The sequence below is a fragment of the Mus caroli genome, unplaced genomic scaffold (genome assembly GCF_978045245.1).
Source record: "Mus caroli unplaced genomic scaffold, Mus_caroli_1 scaffold_2, whole genome shotgun sequence".
Taxonomy (NCBI): Eukaryota; Metazoa; Chordata; class Mammalia; order Rodentia; family Muridae; genus Mus; species Mus caroli.
The window spans coordinates 91,364,486-91,378,937 of NW_028227257.1; the positions used below are offsets into that span (position 1 = coordinate 91,364,486).

General features: G+C 35.8%; 2 protein-coding genes across 2 annotated transcripts; both read left to right on the plus strand.

The window, feature by feature from the left end:
* The first annotated feature begins 421 nt into the window (after positions 1–421).
* LOC110289596 (olfactory receptor 4C15-like) lies at positions 422–1,357 on the plus strand. The gene has a single exon (XM_021155880.2). The coding sequence runs from the start codon at positions 422–424 to the stop codon at positions 1,355–1,357; it is 936 nt and encodes a 311-aa protein (XP_021011539.1).
* An 11,951-nt stretch (positions 1,358–13,308) lies between these two features.
* Positions 13,309–14,244, plus strand: LOC110289569 (olfactory receptor 4C15-like). Its single transcript, XM_021155843.2, has one exon. It carries the CDS (start codon positions 13,309–13,311, stop codon positions 14,242–14,244), a length of 936 nt encoding a protein of 311 aa, XP_021011502.1.
* Positions 14,245–14,452: the final 208 nt, after the last annotated feature.

Below are 14,452 nucleotides of genomic sequence, written 5' to 3' on the forward strand. Positions count from 1 at the left end.
GATAAGTCAGGGTCACTGCCAGCCACCCACTGCAGTCTCCTTAGCCCTGTCCCACTCTTTGCTGACCACATCCATGCTTCAATTCTGCTATTTTGCCCATATCTAGGTTTAATGTCAAAAGATGTGCTAATATTTTACTTCAAAAATCCTCTAAAGGTTGATAAAAGCTGACCCTTAAAAGATAAAATGTGGGTATTTAAAAAATTCCATAATTTGCCCCATTTTTCCATTCTACATTCCATACAATTGTACTAATCAAAACATTTATAATATCTTATTCTCAATAGTAGCAAAGTCAATTATTGTAATTTAGCATAAGGGTGAACCAACTTGATGGTGATGTTATAAATAACATGAAGCCTTTTCCTCTTATTATTGTAGATTTATTTGAACATATTTTGTTTCCATCTTCTTGAGAATCATGCAAAATCAAAGCCTTGTCAATGAGTTCATACTCCTGGGTCTTTCTCAGAACACAAAAGTTGAGAAAATATTGTTTCTTCTATTTTTGTTAATCTACCTTGCAACTATTGGTGGCAATATGATAATTGTGGCAACTATCATTTACAGCCCTGCCCTGCTGGGCTCCCCCATGTACTTCTTCTTGGTATTCCTGTCCTTACTGGATGCATGCACTTCTACTGTTGTAACACCCAAGATGATCATAGGCTTCTTCTATGAAAGGAAGATCATCTCTTTTGAAGGCTGCATGACCCAATTGTTTGCCATACACTTCTTTACTGCAGTAGAGGTGATTGTACTGTCAGCTATGGCTTATGACCGTTATGTGGCTATTTGCAAACCCTTGCACTATTCGTCCATTATGAGCAGGAAGGTCTGTGGTGTTTTGGTAGGCATAGCATGGGCTGGGGGATTCTTGCATTCTATCATACAAATTGTGTTTACTTTGCAGTTACCATTCTGTGGACCCAATGTTATTGACCATTATATGTGTGACTTGTTCCCATTACTGAAGCTTGCCTGCACTGACACACGCATTTTTGTTATTTTGGTGTTTGCCAATAGTGGTTCTATCTGCATCATTATCTTCTCCTTGCTTCTTGTCTCCTATGGTGTCATCTTGTTCTCTCTGAGAGCCCACAGTTCTGAAGGGAGACATAAAGCTCTCTCCACCTGTGGATCCCACATTACAGTTGTTGTTTTATTCTTTGTTCCGTGCATATTAATATATGCACGACCTTCATCTCCATTTTCCTTTGAAAAAAACACACTTATATTTGCCAATGTCCTGACACCATTGCTCAATCCTATGGTTTATACATTCAGGAATAAGGAAATGAAAAGTGCCATAAGGAAAATGTGGAAGAGATTGGTAGTGGTTTCTGATAAATATTAAAGAATACTTTTACAGTACTGAAGAGATGAATTAGTAAGTATGTTTGGTGTACAGCCAAGAGGACCTGGGCTCAGTGAAAGTACACATGCAAAATGTTGGACATAGTAACACATGTTTAAACCAACAGTGTTGACGTGGAGATAAGTCAATCCAATAGGCTTGACAAACTGCAAGTTCAATGCTCAGTCTAGTATTTGACTCAAAAAAAAAAAAATAGAGAACAGTGGATGGATGTGAGCCTGTGAGGGGTAGGGGAAAGAGGGTAGGGAGAGAGCCTACATCCAGTCAGAGTTCCTCCTATGCTCTTGGCACGTGGATGTGGGAAAACTGCCGGATGCTTTCCACTCTGCCCTGGGTGGGCATCTGACTGTGTGAAGCCACTCTACAGGGGGTGGACAAGGGGCAGCCCTCAATACCAGGGGTCCCCGGGATGACACCCTAGGCTCCGGAGTTACAGGAGAGAGGGCAGAGGGAGAAAGGTTCCCATGCAGGTGAGAGTCCTAGTCTGGTCTGTGGCTGGAGTACAGGAAGGCCTTCTGACGGGTGATTAGAAACGGCTCATTAGAGGAAAGCACAGAGGGCCTTGATGAACAGAGACAGTCTATGGTTTTAGAGCATTATTGTAGAAAGGCAGGGGGAAAGAGAAAAAGTAGAAAGAGAGAGAGAGAGAGAGAGAGAGAGAGAGAGATCAGCCATGGCCAAGAGAAGAGAAGTGGGAAAGGAGAGAGAGAGAAGAAAGGCTAGAGTAAGAGGGAGAGTAAGGAAAGTAAAAGCTTAAGAGAGGAGAGAGAGAGAGAAAGAGAGAGAGAGAGAGAGAGAGAGAGAGAGAGAGAGAGAGAGAGAGAGAGAGAGAGAGGAGGGGCCAAGCAGCCCCTCTTATGGTGGGCTGTTATCTTGTTGTTGCTAGGTAACTGGGAGGAGTCTAGCCTGAAGGTCAGAAGCTTGGGACATAGTCTGTGACTACTAGCCACACTTTCTCCTGTGGGGGCTGTGGGGGCGGTAACTTTGACAGGAGCCAGGGATCCAGGAGACATGAGGGAACTTCTACTGTCCCATGTAGGTGGGAATTACCACCACCAGGTACCAGGGTTCCACACCTCAGCTTGACCAAAGACCAGACTGTCTGTGCATAGCCCATTGCCCCACAGATGGACATATATAATGTTCTTTTGGATCTCTACATTCATCTGCATAGGCACAAACCCATTGCCGAATCATGTGTAAAATCATGTATATATATAAACCCAACAACCTCTGTGTGTAAAGAGACAAAAATAATGTAACTAAACTTAGAACAGTTAATGTAAAGAATAAAGTCCTCTGTATTTACTTACACAAGCACCTCATGATTTATGTATGCCATCATTCAATAGGAAGTGCATCAATACTGGAGTAGAGAAATTTCTTTCAGAGATGACATGTTAACTGTGAATTGACTACTTAGTAATGTTCTATAAAAAATAAAACCAGTTCTATTTCATCTTGCCTTAAATGTAAGGGGATATTTGAAGAAAATTAACAATTATAATCTGTGTCATTATAGCTATATTTTATATAAAAATGGTTAAAAAATAAAATATTTGTGTACCTGAAACTAGGAAAGAAACACACAAAACTGTCCCAAGAGGAAATTGTTTTCTGAGAGATACTGTGAGAACTCAACCTTGAAATGCAGAGAACACAACAAAAACAGCCATAAATTTAGGTTTTCTGAAATCATTTGACTTGATTTTTAAGGTTGGTACTTTCATATCTAGTAGAAAGTATAAGTACTTTTTTTCTCTTCAGTGCTGTTTCTGTCCTATTCCAATAAATTCAATCATCTCATTTCAAATAGAAATATCTGCAAGGCACCCTGTCTTCTAGATCAAACAAAGGCATATATTAGGCTCCACATACTGTCAGGACTAAGACTAGCATCCTCACGTAATGAGCACATTTCCTCCACTATTTAGAGAAGGAATAAAATTTTGCTCTAAGTTTATTGGTCTGGGTATTCTTTATAATTTTTCTTTATTCATTTATTTATTTTAATATTTTTATTATGTATTTTCATCAATTACATTTCCAATGCTATCCCGAAAGTCCCCATACCCTCCCCCCCACTCCCCTACCCACCCACTCCCACTTTTTGGCCCTGGCATTCCCCTGTACTGGGGCATATAAAATTTGCAAATCCAATGGGCCTCTCTTTCCAGTGATGGCCGACTAGGCCATCTTTTGATACATATGCAGCTAGAGTCATTGGAAATGTAATTGACGAAAATACGTAATAAAAAATATTAAAGAAAGAAAGAAAGAAAGAAGGAAAGAAAGAAAGAAAGAAAGAAAGAAAGAAAGAAAGAAAGAAAGAAAGAAAGAGAAAGAATGAAAGAGAAAGAAAGAAAGAAAGAAAGAAAGAAAGAGAAAGAATGAAAGAGAAAGAAAGAAAGAAAGAAAGATTATAAAGAATACCCACACCAATAAGCTTGGAGCAAAATTTCTCATTAAAAAAGAGAGAGAGAGAGAGAGAGAGAGAGAGAGAGAGAGAGAGAGAGAGAGAGAGAGAGAGAGAGAGAGAGAGAGCCACACCTCCATCCTTGCTCAGGCCCTGCTTGCTCTGGCCCACAGCTTGCTCCGCTCCATTCTCTCTGGATCATAGACTTTTTTTTAAAATTTGTTTCTTATTATGGATGGTTATGAGCCACCATGTGGTTGCTGGGATTTGAACTCAGGAACTCCAGAAGAGCAGTCTCTTATCTGCTGAGTCATTTAACCAGCCCCAGAAGACCTAGGTTTAAAATTAGTATTAAAAAGAATAACAAAATGAATTTGTTTGATAATTTTGGGATCCTTACTTTATGTATACATATGAAAATCATTACATTCAAGTAATTATCAATAGAAATCACTAAAATTAACACATGTTAGGTCACTTATTGGCTTTGGTTTTACAAAGCCAAGATATCAAGTTGAATGTTCAGAAAACTAATTTAATTACATATTTTCCTTTATAACTGAGAGTACTAACAGGCCAATTGAATTTTATGGGCAAAATAATTCAAAATTCTGTGTCTGTTTCCTTTTATTTACCAGAGCCAAAATATAGGATCCTGTAGAGGATGTGCAATATTGTATTGATTTTCTTTGGTGAGTAAAGTATTAAGATATTGGTAGAACAGTATCTGAATAAAGTGTGTTGATAAGAACAAATGTGCAACAAAATCCTGCATGTGTTAGGGTGATTTGCCCACCTAATCTCTATGACTGTCATGTGTTTGACTCTTGTCAGATATGACTTCTTAATATCCTCACTATACACTTAGAGATTCTTTTATTAAATTTATTTTATTAGATATTTTCTTTATATACATTTCAAATGCTATCCCGAAAGTTTCCTATACCCTCCCTCCACCCTTATCCCCTACCCACCCACTCCTGCTTCTTGGCCCTGGCATTCCCCTGTACTGGGGCATATAAAGTTTGTAATACCAAGGGGCCTCTCTTCCCAGTGATGGCCAACTAGGCCATCTTCTGATAAATATGCAGCTAGAGATATGAGCTCTGGGGGTACTAGTTAGTTCATATTGTTGTTCCACTTATAGGGTTGCAGACCCCTTCAGCTCCTTGGATGTTTTCTCTAGCTTCTCCATTGGGGGCCCTGTGTTCCATCTTATAGCTGACTGTGAGCATCCACTTCTGTATTTGCTGGGCACTGGCATAGCCTCATACGAGACAGCTATAACAGGGTCCCTTCAGCAAAATCTTTCTGACATATGCAATAGTGTCTGGGTTTGGTGGCTGATTATGGGATGGATCCCTGGGTGGGGTAGTTTCTGGATAGACCATCCTTTCGTCTTAACTCCAAACTTTGCCTCTGTAACTCCTTTCATGGGTATTTTGTTCCCTGTTCTAAGGAGGAATGAAGTATCCACCCATTGGTCTGCCCTTTTCTTGTTTTTCTTGTGTTTATAATAGCCAGAAGCTGGAAAGAACCCAGATGTCCCTCAACAGAAGAATGGATACACATATGTTCCTGGTTGTTCAATTGTTTTATGGTATTTTGTGATTTTAATTGAAAATATGAATCATAATCTAATCATAATATTATATGCAAAATATATTTCTCATATGTCAATTTCAAATATTATCTTGATTATTCAATTTGTATCTAGTATCCAATTGTGGACTCTGGTAAGAATATGCCAGGAGAAATTAAATACAAATTTTAGACACATAATAACACTGAGAACTTTCTGCCTATTTCCATTCCTCCTAGTTTAAAGATTAGAATTTGCTAATATCTTCTAACAGTTATTGCTTCCGCTCATTTTTATATTGAAAATAGACTTTCTTATCAATATCTACTGATCCTTCTTTTCTCTACCCTAACTTCTTTAAGACCCTTTTCACCTTTCTACTTACCCAATTCCCTACCATTTTCTCTCTCTCATTTTTAAAGATTCTAAAAATTAATGAAATAAGAAAATAATATTATAAAACCAAAACAAAATAGGACAAAGCAAATAAGCAAAGAGATAAAAAGAGTCAAAGAAAAGTCACAAGAAACTCATACAGACACTGATACACACACAGGTACACAGATGGACACCACACACACACACACACACATACACACACAAACACACACACACACTCTACACACACACACTACACACACACACACACACACACACACACACACACACACATACATACAGCTACCTACACATATTTGTATACAGAAATCCTATAAATAGAAAACCTTCAAAAATACTCTCTGTTCATTTGTGTTGGACATAACCTGCTGGGAAAGGGTCCTAACTTAATTGTGGTTTGTATACTAATGAAACTCCATTGAAGAAAACTAATTTTTTCCTTTTTGAGTCATTACCTACTAGAGATAAGTCTGGGTAAAGGTAATTTGCCTATAGTCCAGTAAAAAGCCTCTTTTTCTGTCCTTATGCAAGAAACTGCCTTTAAGTCCAGTAGTCAATAAAAATATAAGCATATAGTAGAAACACAAGTGCTAATAATACTAAGATCCTGAAGATTGCAAGAAGAAGAAGAAAAGATTATGGGTAGATAGTGTCATTATAATACATAATATGAATGTATATAATTATAAAATTAAGTAAAATGTAAAAAATATTCTTACAAGGAATAATTGACAATCCTATTAATATATACCACAAATATTTATATACAACATACTTCTTTAATAAATAGTCTTTTGGTAGTGTTTCAGAAAATGATGTATATTTCCTTATAGATTAACTGGTATATTATTTCTGACAAAAGTTGTTTGTCCCAATTCTACACAGAAAAAATGTATTCCATGCAATATAAAATAGTGTACTATTTTTCAAACTAATAATATGAGAACATACTAACAAATAAAAAAATTCTCATAAAAATGTAATTTCTGATGCACATATTGCATGTGGCTTGAGTCCTAGAACCCTGTCTAAGGGCAACAAAGGAATGAAGAAAAGACAGACATACATATGCATACAGAAAAGCTAGGGCCAGGTGGGATGTATGCTCTGATGAAGCTGAACTTACTACCACCACCAAAACTTGAAACTTAGAGAGTTTGTTATATACAGTGCAAGGTAGAGTGGTCTTAGCTAATCTCCGTAGGAGGTCTCTGTAGATGAGCAGTCTTAAGCTGTAAAAATCAGGGAGATTAACACTGTAGTTCCTAGATTTTGTATACACTGATAAACACGTGTACTTGGAAAGAGCATGTTTTTGCCTTTCTGAACTTGTATGAGAAGGCTTTACCAAGGTCCCATTGATAGAATACTTTAGAGTCCTCTTTATGGTGGTACCTATGTCAAAAATATACATTCTTTCAAAATTTCACTAACTCAGGGCTTGATTTGCTCTCTATAGACATAGATGTAAGAAAGTTTAAAAAAATGTATAGAACTGTGTCTTGGTATTTAACGTGGGAGGTGGGATTTCAAATCCCAGGAGACTAAAACTTCATCTCATAGGTTCAGGATATCACAGGAAAACTTCAAATTTCAGATGCAGTGAGGGAGGACTTTATGTTTCATTCAACGACGGTGATAAACTGAGCACTTGAGAAGCAGAGACAACATCCTCCACCCTCACTGTCAGAGCTGCCCTCCTATTTCCCTCAGATGTTCAAGGAACGGACTGAAACAGGCAGAGAATCTTTGTCAGTACTGACTGGAAAGGATGGATATCCTCAGATTTTTCAAAGAAGTGACTCTTGGTAAGGTATAGCAAGCATATTATACATTTTTAGAAATGATTTTTAATTTGTGATATAGTGATTTAATAGTTAGGTATTGGGGGCAGTAAGCTGTGCTTAATACAGTCAGGGTCTATTTGCTTCATAACTGCTTGTTTTAGAGGAAACAACATTTAATTGCATTTTGATTGTTAGATTGAAAGCTTTGAGCATGTGTGATGAATGTGTTTCACAAGGGTGTGAAAAACTGAAGTTCTTCCACTGCCTTACAGATGTGCTGATAGTAAATCCAAAGTGTCTCCTACCACAAATACCCCAACATGGTCCAGGAAATGTCACAAAGTAAAGTCTTCTGTTAAACCATTTCCACTTAATTTCTCATAAGCATGAGGCTTAACCTTAGAACTGATCAGGAAATCTAAACAGCTAAAGTTCTGAACTGCTTCAGTGCTGGTAGATGTGATTTCATCTTGCTCTTAAAACAAAATGCATCACCAAGACATCAAAGAGGAGCTTCAGAAATTCATTAGGACAAATATGGAAAGAAACAACAAATTACTTAGGAACTAGTAAGAGAGTAAAGTTTATACATTTTGGGAAATTAAAGAGCAACATTGAGTAGAAACCAAAAGAATTGTGAAGAGAATGTGAAGAGAGCAGATTTCCTAGGGTAATAGAAAGAAACTTGCTTAGACACAAACATACAATACAAGAACACACATACAAGAACTGTGTCATTTACTGAAAGATAACATTCTCAGATAAGAATTGAAATGTGTTCACAGAGGTAAAGATATGGGACAATTTGAATAGTATTCCATCATTCATAATAACAGTATTTGGTTGGCATACATTTTAAACCAATATTTTATAATGATAATCATTCTATTCATCCCTCTGATGATTTTATATGAAAAATACACTACATAGATAGCAAAGATATTCTACTATATTGGGTAAGTTGGATTTATAACTTTGAATGGAAAGGAAACAGTACATGACATGAATGGTAGAATCAGGGGGTTGTACTCCCCTTGGTCACTGCTCAGGAAATGGCTTGGTGGCCACACTTCTGCAGTGAAGGACCTCTGAGCCAGATCAGAAATAGATGAGAAACCTGAAGTGCATGACTCTTAGAGGAAATAAAATAATAAAGTATATCAGAACTATGGAGAAAACAAATTGGTTTCTACATGACAATGTGAATTTTATATCAAAGAGTATTGTAGTGGGAAAGTATGAATCTGTAGTCATTCATGGAAAGGTTACTATAAAATGGCCTGTTATGTTAGCTCATTTGGTCCACTTTTGGTTAATCTTGTGAGTTATCTTCAAGCTTCAAATTGTAGTTTACTTTTGTGGGTGTAATCTTAGTGTTCAATTTTAAGTATTTTGATTAAAATATTTACTACAAATAAAAGCTACCAATTTATGTTACCTTAGATATATCTTATAGAATATATTTAATGCATTTATAAGTGAACATTTCATCTTCAGTTTACTTTTCCTCTTAAACTTTTAAAATATGTTTTCTTTACTGTCATATAATTAGTTTTAGTTATACAGCCATGTGATAGTAATTTGTAAGAGTCTTATTTGCATATCTTAATTCTTATGAATGCTTGGCTTCTTTTATTTTTCAGTAATTTAGAATCCATATTAGATTCTATTGTAAAATTTTCTCATCTAATTTTTAGAATTCAATTTTGGGTATAGAGGCCTGGTTCAAAATGAAAACATGCTTATGGGGTCTGCAATTATTGTAATATGTGTTCTAAATGTCTACATGAATGAAGTGGTGTCACAGTAATTGAATACATTTTAAGATGTGATTATAAGAAGACTTTTTATTTTGATGGATTAATATTCCACCACACTTTAGATATGCAGGCACTGATTAAAATAATGCTGACATAAACAGGCACATGTTCCTTTTGATAAAATATGCTTACAAATATTTTTGATTGGTCTGTATGAGGCAGCAGGGGCTTGTAATCTTAGTACTTAAAGGTGAACCATAATGATCAGTAGTTCAGTGTCATCAAAAGCTACATGATGGATTAGTTTCCAGATTGTGCTACATCTGACTTTGTCAATTTTTCTAAAATATAGAACTCTCATGTGTAATTCTTTGCCCAAACTCTTTGAGGTGTCATAGCAGATTCAATTGCACACGACTATTACATGCCAAATTGTTGAATACCTACTTTAAAGTATTTTTTTGCTCATTTTTAGACAATTTCACACATGAATACAATTTGTGGTAATCATATTTACTTCTCTTAGAAGCACCTACAGAGAAAGTAGATATTTAAAAACTTCTTTTTAACAGTTTTATGTAGTCTAATTTTGAATAGCACAGACAAAAATGTATAGATGGCTCTAGAATATTACTCCCTCAGTTTCATTAGGTATGAGTATAATGTTTTGCCATGAATGTGTTTAACAATATAGGTATACAACTACCTCAACTACACAGGAAGTTTTACTTATGTTTAGACTGAATTTCAATTATTATCCCTTTATAAGTTGTGTAACTCAATTCAGACTACTTATTTTTAAGCCAATTAACTTCTAAATGATAATATCATACACTTTGTGATCATAAATCTGATTACACTGTACTTTCCATTCTGGATGCCAGGATAGCTGATATTTAATATAGTTCTAAATAACTTATATTTTAGAAACACTTTAATACAGAAATGATAATTAGTTAAGAACTACTGAGCATATTGAATAGAACACAAAAGTTAATTTTTTCATAGACATAATTTATAGTAGTCATATTTGCTTCTCTTCATACATTAGAAGCAACCACTAAAAAATAGGTATTTACAAACCTCTTTGTAACAGAAATGCCTTTGAGTGGATATGGGGGCAAACACAATGCAATATGGATTAAGAAAGTTAGAATCTATTATGCATTGAAGTTGTCTTATCCTACTGCAATCAATGAAATAAGAGTTTACTTCGTGAATAAAAATGAAGAAAATCACTCATGAGATTTTGCTATACAAGTGCAAGACTTAACACTATAATTACCTTCTAAGCCCTGTGTCATTTTGTGAGGAATCTTCTTTTTAATATGTAATTTCTCTTCATGCACTTCTTATTTCATCATTTAGGGGAAATGGATTGAGACATGATTTCACTATGTACCATTGGCTGTCCTAGAATTTGCTCTGTAAAACAGGCTGCTCTCAAACTCACATGTTCCTCTGCCTTCTAAGTGCTTGGATTAAAGGCATGCTCCACCATCATGAAGCGTCATCATTATTTTTTACATGATTTTCACAAAAGAGCTTCCCATTAAATCAACATTTTTATTAGTTATTTTGTCGATTTACATTTCAAATGTTGTCCCTCTTCCAAGTTTCCCCTCTGCAAACCTCCTATCCCCTCCCCTTTTCCCTTTGCCTTGCTCCTCTACCCTACCCCCATTCCTGCCTCTCCACTGTAGCTTCCCCTGACGTTGGAGTATTATACCTCCACAGGACCAAGGGCCTCCTCTCCCATTGAGGCCAGATAAGACAATCTTCTGCTACATATGTAGCTGGAGCCATGGGCCCCTCCATGTGTATTCTTTGGTTGGTGGTTTAGTTCCTGGGAGTTCTGGCTGTTCAGGTTAGTTGATATTGTTGTTCTTCCTATGGGGTTGCAATCCCCTTCAGCTCCTTCAGTTCTTCCCCTAACTCTTTCATTATGGTCCCTGGGCTCAGTCCGATAGTTGGCTGTGAGTATCTGCATCTGCACTGGTCGAGGGCTGGCAGAACCTCTCAGGAAACAGCTATACTAGGCTCCTGTCTGCAAGTTCTTCTTGGATGGAGCAGAGACTGAAGGACCCACCATCCAGAAACCACTCCACCTAGGTATTCATCCCGCCTGCAGACACCAAACCCAACATTATTACTGAAATCAACTTTTATAACTGAATCCTAAAGCTTATACATTTTTAGGGCCATAACATAACCTGATCTATGCTACAGAAAATAGCAAAGATGTGTATCTGAATATAAATCTCAGGAGTCTAGAGCAGTTTCCTTTTCTATTTCCAAGTATCATCATTTTAAGAAATGTCATGTTTCTTTATGATGTTTTCAAGCATGTGTAACATGCCCTGTCTTTGTCTTATTCATTGCAAGTCTGCTTTTTCTGCTTTGTCACTGAATGATAACATGTAAATTAACCTCCTTGTAAATTATTTTTGAACACTGTCTGATCTAATAACTCAGAATAGTTTTATACAGCTCTTTCCTTGGCTTTAGCTTGCAGATGGATATAGATTTCATATTACAGATGATAGTGAGCTATACTACTTTTGTAGTGTTTATGGAACTGCTGTCTACAGGTAAGGTAGCTGAGTTTTCAAATGAGTACACTGTCCTTATTATAGTAAGTAAATGTTACAATGAATGACATTTTAACATTTTTCATTTGCCCCTCCACATAACACTTAGAGATGAGCATGTATGCTATTTATGAATATGCTTTATGGTAATTTAATATAAAATTAAATCATGCCCTGTATTATGCCTTATAGAATAATATTTTCTTAAACAAGTTAACTTTGTATAAGTAAATGCCAATTAATTGAATCTGAAGGGTCTAAATTATAATCAACAAGATATTTCTCTTCAGCTATGTGTTTCAACAATTTCCATATGTGACTAGTCTATCATCTTCGGAATAAGCATTTACTCTTTTTATGTTATGAGTATACTTCATTCAAACACAGAAAGCATAAAAAGATTCTTTAATGTTTATAGAGGGGAGACTATATAGAACAACAGTGACATAAAATCCTCACTAGGAAAGAAAAAAAAACCCTTCATATTTTCTGATTCTATGAAGACCTGTTAGTATGGAGGCCTCTGTCTCTTATATTCCTGAATTAATAAGATTTTTCTGTGCCTTAAATTTTATTGTAACTTGTACAGAAATAAATAGCAACTACCCTTCTTCTTACACTGCCTATGAGGTTGAGTCTTGAGCAGAAGTCATTTATTTTTTCAACAATCTCACTGTGATTCCATGACAGCAGCATAAGTTTTACCAACTTTTGATCATGTTTTTAAATGATGAATTAAGAGGGGCATTTTACCTCATTTAACATATGTTCATTTGATTTGTAATGCTGACCCACAGCACTGCTAATTCATTATTACAAAGAATTAATTAATTTATCTGAAGTTACAATCTATTTTGTACTTTTAAAGAGATTTAAAATATAAAAATAATGTTAGGAGCACCTTATATTAGTTTGCCTTTTATTTTCTATTGGCTAATTAGGCAATGCTTCAATCAGTCATTGCAGTCTCCACACAACTGCATCATCTGATTTGAATGTCTGATACAATTAATGTTATAGTATTTTGTTCATATGTACAATGTAGTTTCAAGTTATCTTCTGATGTTTCACATCAATAAAAAATTATAAAAATGGGCACTTCACGAGTAAACTATCTCTGTCCTCTAACCCGAGTTAGAGGAGATACTTTTAGATTTTTTAATCCTTAAAATAAAAGTGTAATTGATTTTAAGTAATTAATAATTTTATGTCTCAATTTTATATCAAAGAAATATACTCTTTAATTTTTAAAATTTTGTTTAAAATTATAACAAAATCAATCAATTCATATGAATGTCATTTTGATTATTGACATAATAAAGTTATATGATATTTTTATCATTATTACAGATTTTTACATGAACATATTTTGCTTCCACCTTATTTTTGAAAATCATGGGAAACCAGAGCATTGTCAATGAGTTCATACTCTTGGGGCTTTCTCAGAATCCCAAAATTGAGAAGATACTGTTTGTGGTATTTCTGTTGGTATACCTAGCAACAATTGGAGGCAACATGATGATTATAGCAACCATCATCTACAGCCCTGCATTGCTGGGTTCTCCCATGTACTTCTTCTTGATATTCCTGTCCTTACTAGATACTTGCACTTCTACTGTTGTCACACCCAAGCTTATTTTAGATTTCTTCTATGAGAGGAAGACCATCTCCTTTGAAGGCTGCATGACACAACTGTTTGCTTTTCACTTCTTCACTGGTGCAGAGGTCATTGTCCTGGCAGCCATGGCCTATGACCGCTATGTGGCCATTTGCAAACCCCTTCATTACTCCTCCATCATGACCTGGAGACTCTGTGGTGTTTTGGTGGGGGTAGCCTGGACAGGGGGATTCTTACATTCTATTATACAAATTATCTTTACTTTGCAGTTACCGTTCTGTGGACCCAATGTTATTGATAATTATATCTGTGACTTATTCCCATTACTCAAGCTTGCTTGCACTGATACACACATTTTTGTCTTTTTGGTCTTTGCAAATAGTGGCTCTATCTGCATCATTATTTTCTCCTTACTGCTTGTCTCCTATTGTGTCATCTTGTTCTCTCTGAGAGGCCATAGTACTGAAGGACGACTTAAAGCTCTTTCTACCTGTGGATCCCATATTACAGTTGTTGTTTTGTTCTTTGTTCCATGCATATTAATATATGCACGAACTACATCACCATTCCCATATGAGAAGTATGTGGTCATATTTGTCAATGTCGTAACACCACTGCTCAATCCTATGGTTTACACTTTCAGGAATAAGGAAATGAAGAATGCCATCAAGAAAATGTGCAGAAGATCTAAAGTGGTTTCTGATAACTATTAAAATATTATACTTATAGTGCCGAGGAGATTGGTCAATGGGTCAGAGCAGTTGCTAATTATGATATGAGTTGGGATTCTCAGAACCCTTGTAAGAAGCAAGCCATAACATTCCATGTTTAACCCAATTATGAAATTAAGACTAATGAATTCAACGGGCTCACTAGACTGCTAGTCAACAACAGTGAGTTCAAGGATTAGTGGAGACTTTG